The sequence below is a fragment of the Gracilinanus agilis genome, chromosome 1 (assembly GCF_016433145.1).
Source record: "Gracilinanus agilis isolate LMUSP501 chromosome 1, AgileGrace, whole genome shotgun sequence".
NCBI lineage: Eukaryota > Metazoa > Chordata > Mammalia > Didelphimorphia > Didelphidae > Gracilinanus > Gracilinanus agilis.
In genome coordinates, this window is record NC_058130.1 from 663,292,605 (window position 1) to 663,308,602 (window position 15,998).

Below are 15,998 nucleotides of genomic sequence, written 5' to 3' on the forward strand. Positions count from 1 at the left end.
ACTTAGTCTCTAATGCAAGACTAGAATTTGAGCTCCTATATTGTAGTGATGCCGGTGGTACTTATAATGATTTTATTACTTTTTGGCTCCCTGGGGAGAGATCAAGTGGTGATGGTCCTGGAGTCAGAAACACTAGAGCTCAAATCTGGCGTGTCTGCCTCAGTTTCTTCAATTTTTCCTATCGCCTTCTCTGTTGCATATAGTAAGCGCTTAAAAAATGCTCATTGATTTATTAATTCTCCCTGGCACTGGTCCCCAAGGCTCCCCTTGGAGCCAGCCCTGGTTCAAATTCATTGATCACCCACACTCATGAAGAATCTATGAATCCATCTACAGCTGCATCCTTTCCGAAAGTCCAAGTCAAGTGTCTCTTTACCCACGCGGGACGCTGGCCCCGGGCTGCGGCGTGATGACGTCAGGGGACGTTAGCGTCCGAAAAGAGCGGAAGTTGAGGGGACAGAATTGAAGTTGTTTGGTGCTGAATTGTTTTGGACTCTTCCACCTTGTAGGATTTCCCTTCCCGCGTGCACCTCCCCGTGGCTTTCTCTAGAGCCCCGTATAAACTGTGTATCGGGAAAGGAAGATCCCCAGGCTAGGCTTTTCCTCGGAGCCTGGCCCCGTCCTTTAATAAAGCGAAGCATTCCTCTTTGCGGCACTGTGCGGCGTGGGCCTCACCGCTTTCCGTCCCATCTCCCTTCCTCTTCCCCCGCCCCTTTCCCACCGGGCACTCCTCCGTGTTCTTCGGCACGCGGGGTTCAGCATGTCCACTCCGCCCTTAGCCGGGGCGGGGATGCCTCCCGGAGCCTTTACCGGACCGCAGGCCCAAGCTGCCCGAGAGGTGAACACCGCGTCCCTCTGCCGGATTGGCCAGGAAACCGTGCAGGACATTGTATATCGCACCATGGAGATCTTCCAGCTGCTGAGGAACATGCAGGTGAGGGAGAGCGGAGAAGGATCCTTTTGTGTTGGTCACCCAGTTAATAAGCACTAATTATTGATACTAAATAAAAGCTAGCGTTAACGTAGCGCTTTAAGGTTTGCAAAGCGCTTTACATATACCCCGTTTGATCCTTCCACCTAGCTAGGCAGGTAGGTGGTATTATTTCAGACAATAATAGAAAACGTGTATTAAACGCCTCTTGTGTGGAGGCACCCTGCGAAGTGCCGGAGATACTCCTAGGAAAGGGGAAAACAACAACAACAGAAAAAAGCAGGCCCAACTTTCAAGGAGCTTAAAATCTAACAGAAGAAGACAACACAAAAAGAAGCTGAAAGTGGAAAAAGGGAGTACCAAACCCGGGGTCTTTTTGGAAACGTGAGTCAAGCAGTCCCAATATAAGGCACCCAAGTGAAAAATGAGATAATTTAGCCTGGGATCTCTTTCTATAGAAGTTTGTAGTTGACTGACCCACTCTCCAATCGGAGAGGCAGAGTGTAGTGATGAACTGGAGTATCATGATCTTACTGGATGATTAGTTTGTCTCAGTAATAAGCTTCCTGAGGATTGTGGAGAAGTCTCAAGGTACTGCCGTTACAGCTGGAAACTGAGGCAGATTAGAGTTTAAGTTACTTTTCCCCGGGGTCACACACCTTCTAAGTGTCTGAATCAGGATTTGAACACATCTTCCTGAGGTTAGGTCCAGAACTCTTGAGTGCCATGCCACCTATACAGCTACCTAATGCTTACTATGTGCCAATCTCTGGATTAAGTGTTGGAAATAAAAAGAAAGGAGGGGGAGAGGCAAAGCCTCTGCTCTTATGGAGTCCACAGTCTAATAATAACATGCAAAACTACTGTGCACATACTTGATATATACAGAACAAATTGGTGGGTAATCTCAAAAGCACTATCATTAAGGGAGACCAGAAAAAAACTTGCAGAAGATAGGATTTTATCAGAGATTTAAAGGAAACCAGGGAACTAAGGAATCAGAAATAGTAGGGAAGCATTCCAGTGTTGGGGGATAAGCAGTGAAAGTTTATTGCAATGAGTTTTGGGGAGATGAAATGTCTTCACCCAATCCACCAGTCTATCAATAATCATGGATTAATGGAGTGTCATATGGCAGGGAATACAAAGACAAACAAAATAGCTCTTCACCATCAAGGAGTTTGAATTCTCAGTAGGGAAAGCATATATCACCTATTAAGCTTTTGCAAAATAAGCCCAAGATTATTGGGATGGTGAGAGGAATCAGGAGGTAAGGAGAAAATGCATTCCAGGCTGAGGGGGCTTAGACCTTTGCAAAAGTATAGTGTATTGTTAAGAGAAGGGGAAATGATAATTAGAAAATAGGTGGTGAGTAGAGATAGGGAGATGGGTAGGAAAGTTATAGGAGTTGAATTGACAATGTGGAATGTGGGAAAATGAGAAATTGAGAATGACTGAGGTAAACCTAGGTGACCAGAAGGATGATACTGTTCTCAAAAGAAGTAGAGAAGTTTTGAGGAGGAGTGGGTTTGGGAAGAAAATGAATTATGTTTTCTGCCAAGAGAGATCAGTTGAGATAAGATCACATAAATTCAGAGTACCCTAAATGGTGCCAAGAAGTCATAATGATGCTTTCAGAAGATACTATTTTCCTAATTTGGAAATTCCCAGAAACTGTTTGTCATGACTTACCTTAAAATGATGTGCATTCAAGTGCCTACAATCAAATAGTACTTATAGTACTAGTATTTTCTACCCTCCCTCCCCCTTTTCCCTTGCATTCTCTCTCCTCCCTTTCCCTCCTTTCTTTTATCTCTCTCATACACACAGTGTATAATAAAGTATACTGTAAGGAACTAGCACAGTGTCACATAGTTAATACTTAACAACAGTTTTTTGAATAAGTTTTTTAATAAACTAATTCACTAATTTGTTTTGTAATTTAAGTTGCTAAAGTGGATGAGCATATAATTGTTATAATCATTTAAACATGTAGCCCTTTTGTAACTCAAAAGATTGAGAAATGAAGTAGCCACTTAAGATAGGGATACATTTTTTAGGGGTTTTTAAAAATACATTTATTATAATGAGGCAGCATCTTTGTTTTTATTTAGTGGTTAAAGATTTTTCGGTGTAAGAGTTTTGGAATATGGAACAAGAAAAGAGTATTTTGGATGTTCCTGCCTCAAGTTGCTGAATTTTTTATAGGTAGCCCTCTACTCCCCACCCTACAATTATCAACTAATATTTAATTCACTGTTTGAATGTAGTTTGGATATGGTATTATATCAAATTTCTATTCTGTATTTTTTTAGTTCCTATTCAATTGTGTTTTCCTTAGGATAAAAAGCTAGAGAAAAACATAAATTGAACATTTTAAAGTTAAAAAATTGGACTATATGACCTTTCAATGTTTCTTCCATTTGTAAAATATAATAATTTTTTGAAATGTCCATGATTGTACAACTAATTGAATTTAATGCCATATAGAAGGTAAGATTTTAGAAAATATCAAATAATTTTTTTTCTGGAGATAAGGTGGTCTGAGGAGTAGGAGATAATGAAAGTGAACCAGGCCAAGGTAACCTGAGAAAGAGTTTTAAAGATCTGAGTTCTGATTAATTCAGCAAGAAATTAGAATTTGTAAAATTCCTGAGGCAATTAGAAGACTAGTTAAATAATAATCTTAATTTTATTTTTGAAGATGTGTTTGTTCATGACAGGGAAATAAAGAATTTACAATTCTAGGGATTTGGTATGAATACTTAGATACTTAAATAGATCTTTGAACTATTTGATGCCTTCAGTGATACAGGCAGAAATCTATTCAAGATTGATCATCCTGTGTGACTCTTATTCATGTTCTCATAAGTTAGTTCCAGGGGTCTACCCATCTGTTGTTGTTGTTTTTAAACCTTTATCTTCCATCTTAAATCAGTACTGTTAGTTCTAAGGCAGAAGAGCAGTAAGGGCTAGGCAGTGAGAGTTGACTTGTCCAGGGTCACAAAGCTCTTTTTCCACTGAGCTACCTAGCTAGTCCCCTATCCTATCTGTTAATAGTCTATTTTGCTTTCATTTGGTATTATGATGATAACAAATGGAGCATATGAAGTTTCTATACACAATACCCTTGCTCTCTACTATATATATATATATATACTTTGCATTTATTTATTGTTGCCTATCTGTCTTTACTCTGGACCACTCTATTGCTCTCTAGATGACATTCGTTTATAGTTATTCAGAGAAGAATCCCCTACAACTGGTGGCTATGTAACAACACAGGAATAATATTTATATTTAAAAAATGGGCATTCATTTCTGGCAGAAGCAAGTTTGAAGTCATTGAAAGAACTTTGCAATTTCCCAAAGGCAGTGTAGCCTGCTTTCTTTTATGTTTTCAATTTTGTGTTCAATTCATTATCCATTTTCAGTATGGACAATAGGCATTCTTCATCCACTTGGAATTTTTATTATAAATAGTTAGACCATATTCTTCTATTCTACTTAATCTGGTGGATTTCAGTATTCTGGAGCTTGATTTATTCAGCATAATGTCATCTGCAAACAGGATTATCTAGAGAAATGGTGTTGAGCTCAAATAGAAATAGTCAGAATTAGATAAAACATAAATCCTGCCCTCAGAAATCTTACCATCTACTTGGGGAATGAGGAACAGGAAAGAATATTTACATTGATAAGAAAAACAAAGATATTTGAAGGGAGAGAGGAAAAAAATGTGAAGTAATGAATTGGTTGGGGAGGATGTGATATGAGATTTAAAGGTTTTAGAAAGGCAAATCTAGCATTGGTGTAGGATGGTTGGAGGATCTTATGCATGGTGTTATCTATAGAAATGGAAAGGAAATGTTAGATGGCATAAAATTTGAGATTGAAGAATTGACAAAATTATGTCAGTGGGATGTAGAAATTCAGGAAGAAGTCAAGATAAGATTTTGAAATTTAGAGAAAATACTTTTGCTATTTTTGACACAAAACATACATGTGGGAAAATAGTAAGGCTAGAGGAGCTTGATGTACTTTTATCACAAGATGTCATTTTTAAAAGAGAATTTTATCATTTGAAATATATCTTCTTATATCTAATCCAGTCTTGTATTATTCCATTTATATATATATATATATATATATATATATATATATATATATCACTGTGTTTAGGCACAACAAACAATCCCTGCCTCCAGGAAACATGGAGCATGCATTCTGTTAGAGGAATGGATACAACAGGAAAGTTATATGTGTGTGGTGTGAACGCATACATAAAATCTTATATGATTATTTGAGAAATGAAAGAGCACAGACATTCAGAGTAAGGAAAAGCTTCTCTGTAGGGGTAGCATATAAACTTGAGGGAAGCTACAGATTCTAACATATCAGTATGGGGAAAGAGTTCATTTCAGGCAGAAATTGGAGACAGTGCTATGAACAGCTAAGTTTGATTAGTACATTTTGTGATGTATACTATTGTGAAATAAAATGGAAAGGTAGGCTCAAACTATATTGTAAAGGGTTTTAAATATCAACCTGAAGATTTTTTTTTTTTTTACCTAGAGTCAGTAGGGAGCTAATGAAACCCAGTCAGCAAGCATTTTTTAGGAATTTGCTTTATAGCTAAGTGCTAGGAATACCAATATAAGCAAAAAGAAAGGCATATCTTGCCCTCAAGGTGCTTACCTTCTTTTGAGGGAAAGATAACACTGAAAAGAGAGCTGAGAATACCTTGCCCAAGAAGTATGGAAAAAGTCTAGATTGTAGTCTAGTGAGAAATGAAGAGATGGGCTAGCCAGGATTTTAAGTTCTGAGAGGAGTCATCCAATTAGAGAAAGGATAGAAGAGTTGGAGATTACTAATATGGTGTGAATTTTGGGGTGAAGTGATCTTCTAAAGAGATTTCAAGGGCATGATGGAGAAGGCTGAGTACAGCTAGTTGAGAAATGATGTACTCATGCTTCTGTTTTCTTAAGAGATTATTTTGGCATCTTTGTGGATGGTGAACTAGAGAAGAGACAGACTAGAAACTAGAGAGCCATTTAGGAAGTTGTTAAAATGTTATGGTTCAGATCCAATATGAGGACCAGGTAAGTGGAGAAAATGGAATTAATGTATAATATTATGGAGGTAAAATGAAAAAACCTGGCATTTGGTTGAATATTGGAGGTAAGGAAGAGGGAAAAGTTGAAGATAATGCCAAGATTGCACAATTGGTATGGTTTGGAGGATTATGGTACCTTTAAATGAATAGAATTTGAAGGAGTCATATATTTATAGGATGGAGTTCCATTTTGGATATGTTGAGTTGGAAATGTCTATGGGACATCCAGTTGTATCTATCTGATAGAGATGTGGGACTGGAGTTCAATGAAGAGATTAAGACTCTCTGAGGTCTTTCCCAGTTAGAAGTATGATAGTTATGATCTAGAAATCATCTCCAAAGAGATGGCAGTTGAACTAATGATAGCGATATATGTGGTCACCATGGAGAGGATATATAAATAGATGAGACAGAGACTCCACACAGAAACTTGGGGGACTCCTACTGTAGGATGTTACATATGATGTGTGTTTTGCACATTTTTATTTATTTCCTAGGCTTTCAAATTCTTGAATAAGAGTTTACAAACTATTATTTTTGTTATTGGTGAGACAGGCCCTTATACAAGGTCTAGATAAGAACTAAGGTGAATTTAAGCATACTTAAAAAAAATTTTTTTCACTTCAGAAACAAAGATATTTTCAGCCTTATTTTGTAGAAACTGAGTGCTAGGCATTCATCATTACTATGAGAACTTGTAATATTATGTGTTATAAATAATTTTAATGAAAATTAACCAAGGCTAATAAGTATATGATTATTTTCTATCTTTTTCATAAAATGGCAAAGGAGTATGTTTTAGATATCAACAGGAAAAAATCACATTAACTATGAAAATTAATTACGCTTTTGATATTCGAGTTTGGAAATCATTTGAGAATACTAAAATTAATAATAGTCTTTGGTTTTCTTTTTCCTTTTTTTTTTTTAAAAGAAATGTTGAAATGATTCTAGTTGTAATATTATTTGTTATTTCCCTGTGATACTGACACTGGCATTAAAGTTTATGTAAATTCTTAAGTGTGCACTGCATTCCCAAAGCACTTTACATACTAAAAAGGACTTCAAAATTTGAAATCATGTTTAATCCATAAAGCTTTCAAAAGACATTTATTTCCATTTGATTTCAGTATAGATTTCATTTTTTCTCATGCCCATGCTTTGTTTTTATTTTCTTGTGTCTGTTACTGTCTGTCATCCAATTTAGTTCCAAGAATCTTTTCCAGTGTTTATCCTCCAAATGTTTATAATTTAATTGCTAGTTCATGACAAATGTGAACTCTATGCCAAAAATTTTTCTTTCTATGTCACTGAATTCATAAAAAAGGCCCAAATTTTGTCTTTTTAAAGCACTAAGACAATTCTTGAGAGAACTAGCTACTTTTTATTTATGAATTTATTTTTAAAATTTTAATTATGATTATTCTGTTTACAAATTCAAACAAAATAAGCATTTTTTATATATAAGGAAAAAAGAAGACATCACACAAGTAAAGTCAGATCTTCTGTATGTTTAACTTACTTTGCTTCATAATCTATTCAATAGATCCCATTCACAAGTGTCCCAACCACTCTCTGCCCTCCCCATATCACATACGATATTGGCAGGGAGGCCAGCATGTTTGTATAAATTGTCTTTCATGTTTTATCTTTCTGTTCACTTTCCAGAGGCAACATTATCAGTATATTTTTCCAATATTAGGTCTGTGGCTTTGTAAATTATTCTACTGGTTCGACTCTTTTTGCTATTCATTATCTCATATAGTTCTTCCTAGGTTTTTAAAAAATCAGTCTGTTCATTGTTTCTTATGGAGCAGTAGTGTTCTATCACAATCATATACCACAGTTTGTTCAGCCATTCCCCTATTGAAGGGCATGCATCCTCTCGAAGTTTCCAATTCTTTGCCACCACAAAGAGAGATGCTATAAATACTTTGGAACATAAGAATTCTTTTTCTCTTTCCCTCATCTCCTTGGGAAACAGGAGATTTTATAACTCTCTGGACTCAATTTCAAATTGCTCTCCAAAATGGTTAGATCAGTTTGTAACTCCATCAGTACTGTATCAATGACCCCATTTTCCCACATCACTTTTCAACATTTGTAACTTTGCCCTTTTGTCATTCTAGCCAGTCTCCTGGGTGTGAGGTAATATTTCAGAGTTGTTTTTGTTTGCATTTCTCTAATCAGTAGTGATTTGGAGCATTTTCCCTAATATATGTATAATATATAATATATATGGCTTTGATTTCTTCATCTGAAAATTGTCTATTCATATCTCTTGCCCATTTATCAGTTGGATTATGGCTCTTATTCTTATGAATTTGAGAAAGTTCACTATATATTTTAGATATGAGATCTGAGGGGCTACCTATAAAATTTTTACTTCAGTGTTCTGCTTTCCTTCTAATTTTGGCAGAGTTTATTTGTACCAAAACTTTTCAATTTAATGTATTTAGAATTATCCATTTTATATTTCACAATGCTCTATCTTTTGTTGACTCATAAATTCCTCTTCTATCCATAAATCTGAAACTGGCTACTTTTTAAAAAGGTTTCTTGTATATAGAGAGAGGTTACTTGAACTTGACTTTATCTCAAAAATTTCTTAGTAGTTAGAACTTAAATAGGTCCATGATGTAGGTACTGGTTCCACAGGTAGAAATAATAACTAATCAATGTTATCTGTATAATTCATATATCTCACCTCATAAATTCTGAATGTGTAAGTGTCAGATGTAGATTTAGTTTTAATGTAAGAAAAAGTGTTCTGACAAATTGTGATCTATCTAAAAAGAGAAGAGGCTGCTTTTGGAGTCCATAGATTTCACTATACCTTGAGTCATAACTTTCAGGATGTTTTAGAGAGATCTTTGGGCACAAGTTAGGCTAGATGGCCTCTGAGGAATCTTTCTGCTCTGAGATTATATGATTTAATAAACTCTATAAATTTAATGGAAGTATGAGAAAAAGAAAGAAAATTACATAGTAAAGGAAAATATTATTTTTCCCATATAGAATGACTCCCTACACCAAGTATTTCTATAGAGTGAAAAATTGATTATAGTGAAGATTTAGAATAAATGTTACTCTGTTACTCCTATGTGTTTAGTGTTCAACTATTAACAATATAAACTCCATTTTTCTATAGCGTATTTTTAATTGGTGCCTTTCATTTCCAAATATATCCCTCCTCATGGTCCATATGTAGCCAACCAATCTCCTATAACAAAAATTCAAAAGAAAAACTGTTTAGGAAAACCAGTCAACACATCAGCTGCATTTGACAATATATATACTTATTCCATTACCTATAACCCTCCTTGTCTGCAACAGTGGGAAGGATGACCATTTTCTTAACTCTTCTTGGCACTAATCTTGATCATTATAATTACATGGTATTGGTCTTCTGGTGTCTTTTAACTTCCCAACAAAGGAATTATGTGCCAGGTATAGAGTAAACAAGGCTGAATCCTCAAGATTAGAAGAAAAACAGCCTCACCAGTCCTAGGTAACAGAGTTTGAGTTTAAGAGAATACAAGGGAAGACTATAAGATTTAAGGGTTATAGTAACTCAGTCAGTTACTTGACTAACATTTACTCAGAGCTCGAAGCCATGTAGACATCTTAAATACAGCATCTCAAATTGAACATGTTCTTTTTTCAAACTTCCCTATTACTTTTTTTTTTTTAATTCTTACCCTCTGTCCTTGAATTGATAGTAAGTATTGGTTCCAAAGCAGAAGAGTGGTAAGAACTGGGGATTTGGGGTTAAATGACTTATCCAGGGTCACACAGATAGGAAGTATCTGAGGCCATATTTGAATAAGGACTTCACCTCTTCAGGCCTGGCTCTCTATCTGCTGAGCCACCTTGCTGCCCCACCCCTCAGTTTCTCTATTACTTTTGAAGGCACCACCATCTTCTCCAGTTACTTGGGCTCTCAACTTGGGCATCATTCTCAAACTTTCATTCTCTTACACCATTCCTTATCCTATCTGTTGCCTATGCCTGTCAGTTTTACATTTATAATATCTCTCACACTTGGGGAAAAAGCTTAAGGAATTATGGGTATGGTGAAAGAGAGTTTGGGTAATGTAGTTTCAGGGGTTACAAGGTCTTCCAACTTTACAACTGTTGTAATAGCCTACAGGTTGATCTGTTTGCCACAAGCTTTTTCTCACTGTATTCCATCTTCCACTCATTTATCAAAGAGATTGTCCTACACTGTAAGTCTGATCATGTTCCCCCCCTCTCCCCCTTGTTCAGGAAACATCAGTGACCTCTCACTTCCAGGATTAAATATAAAATCTCTATTTGGCATTCAAAGCCCTTCTTAACCTGCCCTTCCTCTCCCACTTTTCCACTTGTCTTACACTTTGCTTCCTGCCATGTACTCAGTAATCCAGTGATGGGAGCCTCTTTGCTTTCCTTCAATAAGGTTCTCTGTCTCCAGATTCCAAGCATTTTGACTGAGCGTCCCTTATGAATATAATGCTTTCCCTTCTCTTTCTCTCTTGGTTTCTTAAAAGTCTCAGCTAAAATCCCATCTTTTCTAGGAAGCCTTTTCAAATTCCTCTTCTTTTTAGCTTCTGTTTGTTGATTATTTCCAATTTATCTTGCATATAGTTTATTTGTTTTCATGTTGTCTTCTCATTAGACTATGAACTCCTTGAGAATAGGGACTATCTTTAACTTTCTTTGTCTCCACAGAACTTGGCACTGTACCTGGCACCCGATATATAATAAATGTTTATTTACTGACATGTACCCACACATATATAATTTTTAAAATCAAAAACTAGCATATATAATGGAGAAAGGTAAAGTTTTCTCCTATAGTTACATAAATAAAGGAAGGATAGCACTTTTTCCACTATTAATTGGCAAACTTCTAGAAATGCTAGCAGTAATAGTAGTAAATAGGAGTAAATAGACGTAATGGCAGTAAAAGGAGAGGAAAAAAAATAAGAAATAATCTTAGGCAAATAAGAAACAAAACGGTCAAAATTTGCTATGATGGTTAACAACAAAAAGCCCAGCTAAAAAAATTTAAAACAGTTAATATCATAAGTACTAAGTTTAAACAAAACCTCTCCCACAAAAACCATACCATTTTTATATATCAACAAACTCTCAACAAAATAAAACAGGTCAATAATAGAAAAGGAAGCTTCATTTAACAACAAAATGCATAAAATAGCTACTAAAATACCCTGAAGAACTATAAAGATATAACTACAAAACCCTCTTTTAAAAAATAAAAAAAGGGGCAGCTGGGTAGCTCAGTGGATTGAGAGCCAGGCCAAGAGACTAAGACATCCTAGGTTTAAATCTGACCTCAGCTACTTCCTGGCTGTGTGACCAAGTCACCTAACTTCCATTGCTTAGCCCTTACCACTCTTCTGCCTTAGAATCAACCCAGTGTTTCAGTAAAGGTAAGAGTTTAAAAAAAATTAAAAATTAAAAAAAATAAAGAAGAGGGACAACTAATGGCTCAGTGGATTGAGAGCCTGGCCCAGAGATGGGAGGTCCTGAGGTCAAATATGGCCTTAGATACTTCCTGCCTGTGTGACTCTTAAACAAGTCACTTAACCCCCACTGCCTAGTCCTTATCACTCTTCTGCTTTGGAACCAATATGCAATATTGTTTCTAAGACAGAAGGTAAGGGTTTCCTTGAATAAAGAAAGAAATAAAGAAAAAAGAACTTAAATAACTGTAGGAATTTTTCAAGCTTATAGCTAAGCTGGGCCAATATAAAACAAATGACAACATTACATAAGTTAATTTACAGATGTAGCATTACTGTCCCTGTACTAAAAAGGAGACATTTTCTAGAACTAGACAAAACAATAATATATTTTCTGGAGAAATAAAAGACTTAAGACATTAAGGAAAATTGTATCTCTCTGGTTTCCTGTCCCTCAGGCACCAAATTAAGGCTTGAGAGCTCTTATATCTTCTCTTCCTCTTCCTTCTCTCACAGTAGTCAGGTGTCTTCCCACCACCATTGTAGGAAAATATAAGTGAGGTAATGGGGTCACCAGGGATATTACAATAAACTAAGTGTTTTGTGGGAACACACTCTAGGATTTATGAGAGACTGGACCAGGGTGAAGAGACCAGAGTTTACTGGATTTCCAGGAATGGCAGTTGATCTTAACTGTCACCCAGCTTCCACTAGACCAGAGTATAGTAACAGGCTAACAAGGTATAAGGGACTTAAAAGCTTTAATTATGTTAGACTAAAAGGTGGTAAAGGATTTCTATACTTAAAATCTAAGGGATAAAACCACAGGGCAATGGGAGGACTTATTCTACTCTTATCTAAGTGATCTAAACTAACAGGGCCCAAGGAGCTATAAATGGAGTCTCTGGGTTTCTGCCTGAAACCTGGAACCTGCCAGGCTTGAGTGCAGCTAGGACTTAGTGGCTTTGGGATTCTCACTGCAATCCACTGATGATCTCTGGATGCCAGGAGTCAAGATGATCTCAGGTACCAAGTAGAGAGGGTTCTGCTTGAAGCACTGTCCTCCAGTTTTCAAACTTCTCCTCCTCTCTTGGTTCTATAGATTTGTCCTTTTCTTAGATGCCACACCACACAGGATCCCAAGGGAAATCAGGAAGCAAGGTGTCCTTTGCTCTGAGGTCTCCCAGGCTTGTAACAGTTTTGCCCACCACTAATGGAGTCCACACACAGGGCACAGACAGACTTCCTCCTCCTTCATTCCAACCTGGAATTCCCAGCTCCAGCTCCTTCCTGCTAGGTACATCTTAATTCCTAATAACTAGCTAATCTAATCTTACTCATAACACCATGTCCTCCTTTGCCACTGTCTCACATGAAAAGTGGTGCTTATTTTATCCAAGGCAAACCACTTTACATGCACAAATGATCCTATTACATCCCAACTTCTCTGTTAAACTGTCTACCACTAAAAACCTTACTCTTTCAGTATTCTTTGGTCTCTTCCATGCCTGTTTCTATCTCCTTCTTAAAATCCTTTACATCCTTACTGGCTGTCATTCCATTTCTCTCTTGTCTTTTTTGGCTAAACTCTTTGAGGCCACTTAATACCCTCCACTTCCTTCATCATTATTCAGTTGTTTCAAGTCAGTACAACTCTTCATGATAATGTGTGTTGAAAATGAAGGGAGGAAGGTAGGATGGATGGGAGAAAGGAGAGAGGAAGGTAGAGGAAGGGAAAGGAAGGTAGCAGCAGCCCTGGCAGGGGAAATTGATCAGAGCCCCTAATAAATGATCAAAGGGCAACTTTAGGGTTTGAATAGCTAGGTTTTATTTTAATTAGAAAGGGAAAGGTCTAGAGAAAACTAGGAGGTAGGAAGAAAGGGAAAAAGGCGCCAAGAGAGAGAGATCAGGGTCTCAGGGAAGAGAGCGCTGCTTCTAGGGTGGAGAGAGCTAGCCCTCCTGAGTAGAGTGCTAGCAGAGCTCAGGATCAAGAGAGCACCCAGCCAGCCTCCAAGGTTGAGAGTTCAAAAAGGTGTCAAACTATCCCTTTTATACTTTCTCTGACACCTCCCCTAAAGGAAGGGGGAGGTGTCAAGGGAAGTTGTAGCAGAGAGAGTCCTGGGAGACATAGTCTTCCAGGGCTTACAATAATTTCAAATGACACAATACAATTAGGAATTTTCTTGGCAAAGATACTAGAGTGATTTGCCATTTCCTTCTCCATTTTGTAGATAAAGAACTGAGGCAAGCATGCTTAAATAACTTGCCCAGAGTCACACAGCTAGTGACTGAGGCCGGATTTGAATTCAGGAAGAAGAATCTTCCAGACTTCAGGCCTGGAGGTCTACCCACTGTGCCACCCTACTTGTCTTTGCTATTCCTCTCTTCTCAATTCTCCGCAGTTTGGATTTTAACATCATCGTTCATCTGAGACTACTCTGGCCAAAGTTACCAGTGATCACTTAATTGCCAAATCTAATGGCCTTTTCTCCATCCTCATCTGTCTTCTTTGCAGTGTTTGATATTTCTGACCCTTCTTTTCTGGATTCCTAGTTCTATTCCTACCCTGTTTAACCCCTCTGCTGCATCTTCCTCTAGGCCAGACCCACTAACTCTCAGTGTTCCCAAGGCTTTGTCTTCTTTTTCTTCTCACTGTATAATATACTATTTTGCTTTTTGATTTCGTCCTTTCCTATAAATTTGATGATTTTTATGCAGATGATTCTCAGATCTTTTATCTAACCCTAAGCTCTCTCCTGACCTCTAGTTTTGAATTCTCTTAAGTAGACATCCTAAACTTGGGACTCTATAGATAGAGCATGTCCAAAATTGAACTTATATTTCCCCCAAGCCCTCCCCTCTTCCTAACTTCCCTGTTACTGTTAAGGGCATCACAATTCTCCCAGTCACCCAGGCTCTCAGCTTAGGTGTGTTAAAAAGAGGAATGATGAATGAACTGGGGAGAGACAGAAGACACACTCTCACCCACGGACCTCTGTGTGAGTGCTGCTGGCAGAAGAGTTATGCCTCTCCTCACCTGACAGGCTTTGTTGGACTGAGCCTGTCAGCTGTCTCTTTTCAACAGCTGTCCAGGGAGGGAACCACTGAGAAGTTGTATGTGTAGTCAACTTCTCTAGTTTCTCAACCTGGGGTTGGAATGAATATTGATATAGGCTATTGGTGCGCTGATTGGAAAACGCTATGGATCTGACTGTGTGAGTGTCTTCCCCTTCCCAAGGACTTTAGATATATTCACGACTCAGGAAAGGTACTTCAGTCTTTGACTTTGTAACAACTATATTTAATTCTGGCTTAACAGGGTTAGGAACAAGAGAAAGGATGGAGGGTTTGGGAATCCTATTGCTAGTTATCTAAATGATCAAAGCTATAGAGGTTGTGCTAGATCAGGTAGAGACTGGAGATTCCTCACCCTCTCACTAACTCTGGCTTGACTTGGCCAGAGCCAAGCCAAAGATTAGGGAAGGCTGTTGATGATCTTCTTGAATGACAGTAGTACTGCTCTCTCTCAGCTCTATTGATGGTAAATGTAATAACTCTCTAGCTCTCTCAGGCAAGGCAGTTGAATTGCAGATATAGGGCTTACCCTTTCTCTCTTGAACCTCCCACCTCCCAATATTACTCCAGACTGAGCCATCTTGTGCTGCGCATGATGGGTATTGGGTTGGCTCGAACTGACTTTTGGCCCTGGCTCATGGCACCTGGGTACATTCCGAGGTCTCCAACTAACAGTCTTGTCGCTCAAAGTGGTGTCCAAATTGTCTTAGAAATTCATTATAACAGGTGTCATCCTCAACTATTCACTCTCACCTCTCCCTACCCACCAATCCAATCTGTTGCCAAGGCCTGTAAATTTTACCTTCATTTCATGTCTTGTATATACTTCCTCCTTCTCACCCCTGACACTGCTGCCACCCTTGTGCAAACTCATCACCTCATGTCTGGAGAACTGAAATAGCTTGCTGTTTGGTCTCCCTTCCTCAAAGTCTCTCCCCACTTTAGTCCATCTTTTATACAGCTGTCAAAATGATCTTTCTGACCTTGTTACTCCCTCTTCAATTAACTTCTTTGGCTTCCTTTTACCTCTTTGACCAAAAAAACCTTGATGTTTGGCTTTTAAAGTTATTCATTACCTGATTCTTTCATACATTTCCAGTCTGCTACACTTTACTCCCTTTTACATACTAAGCACTTTGGTGACAACATTGGCCTTGATAGTCTTTGCAGTGACATTTCATCTTTTGACTGTGCATTTTCATTGCATATTCCTCATGTTTGTAATTCTCTCCCTCTTCTCAGTCTCTTGGCTTTCCAGGTTTCCTTTCTTAGTAGACTTTTGCCTCCTTGAGAGCAAGAACCATTTACCCCCTTTCTATTATTCTATTTACTATTACTTATATAGTAATATAGTAATATTACTATTACTATAAAATATCTATTACTCAGCAAGATGCCTCTACAC

At 37.6% G+C, this 15,998-nt stretch overlaps 1 protein-coding gene across 2 annotated transcripts in view; it reads left to right on the forward strand.

The window, feature by feature from the left end:
• The first annotated feature begins 557 nt into the window (after positions 1-557).
• The window catches only part of MED30 (mediator complex subunit 30), a 36,793-nt gene continuing 21,352 nt past the window's right edge, over positions 558-15,998 (forward strand). For both annotated transcript variants that reach the window (XM_044668870.1, XM_044668878.1), the window contains exon 1: positions 558-934. In XM_044668870.1, coding sequence (XP_044524805.1) covers positions 761-934 — 174 coding nt within the window. In that variant the 5' untranslated portion in view covers positions 558-760. The remainder of the gene's footprint in view (positions 935-15,998) is intronic.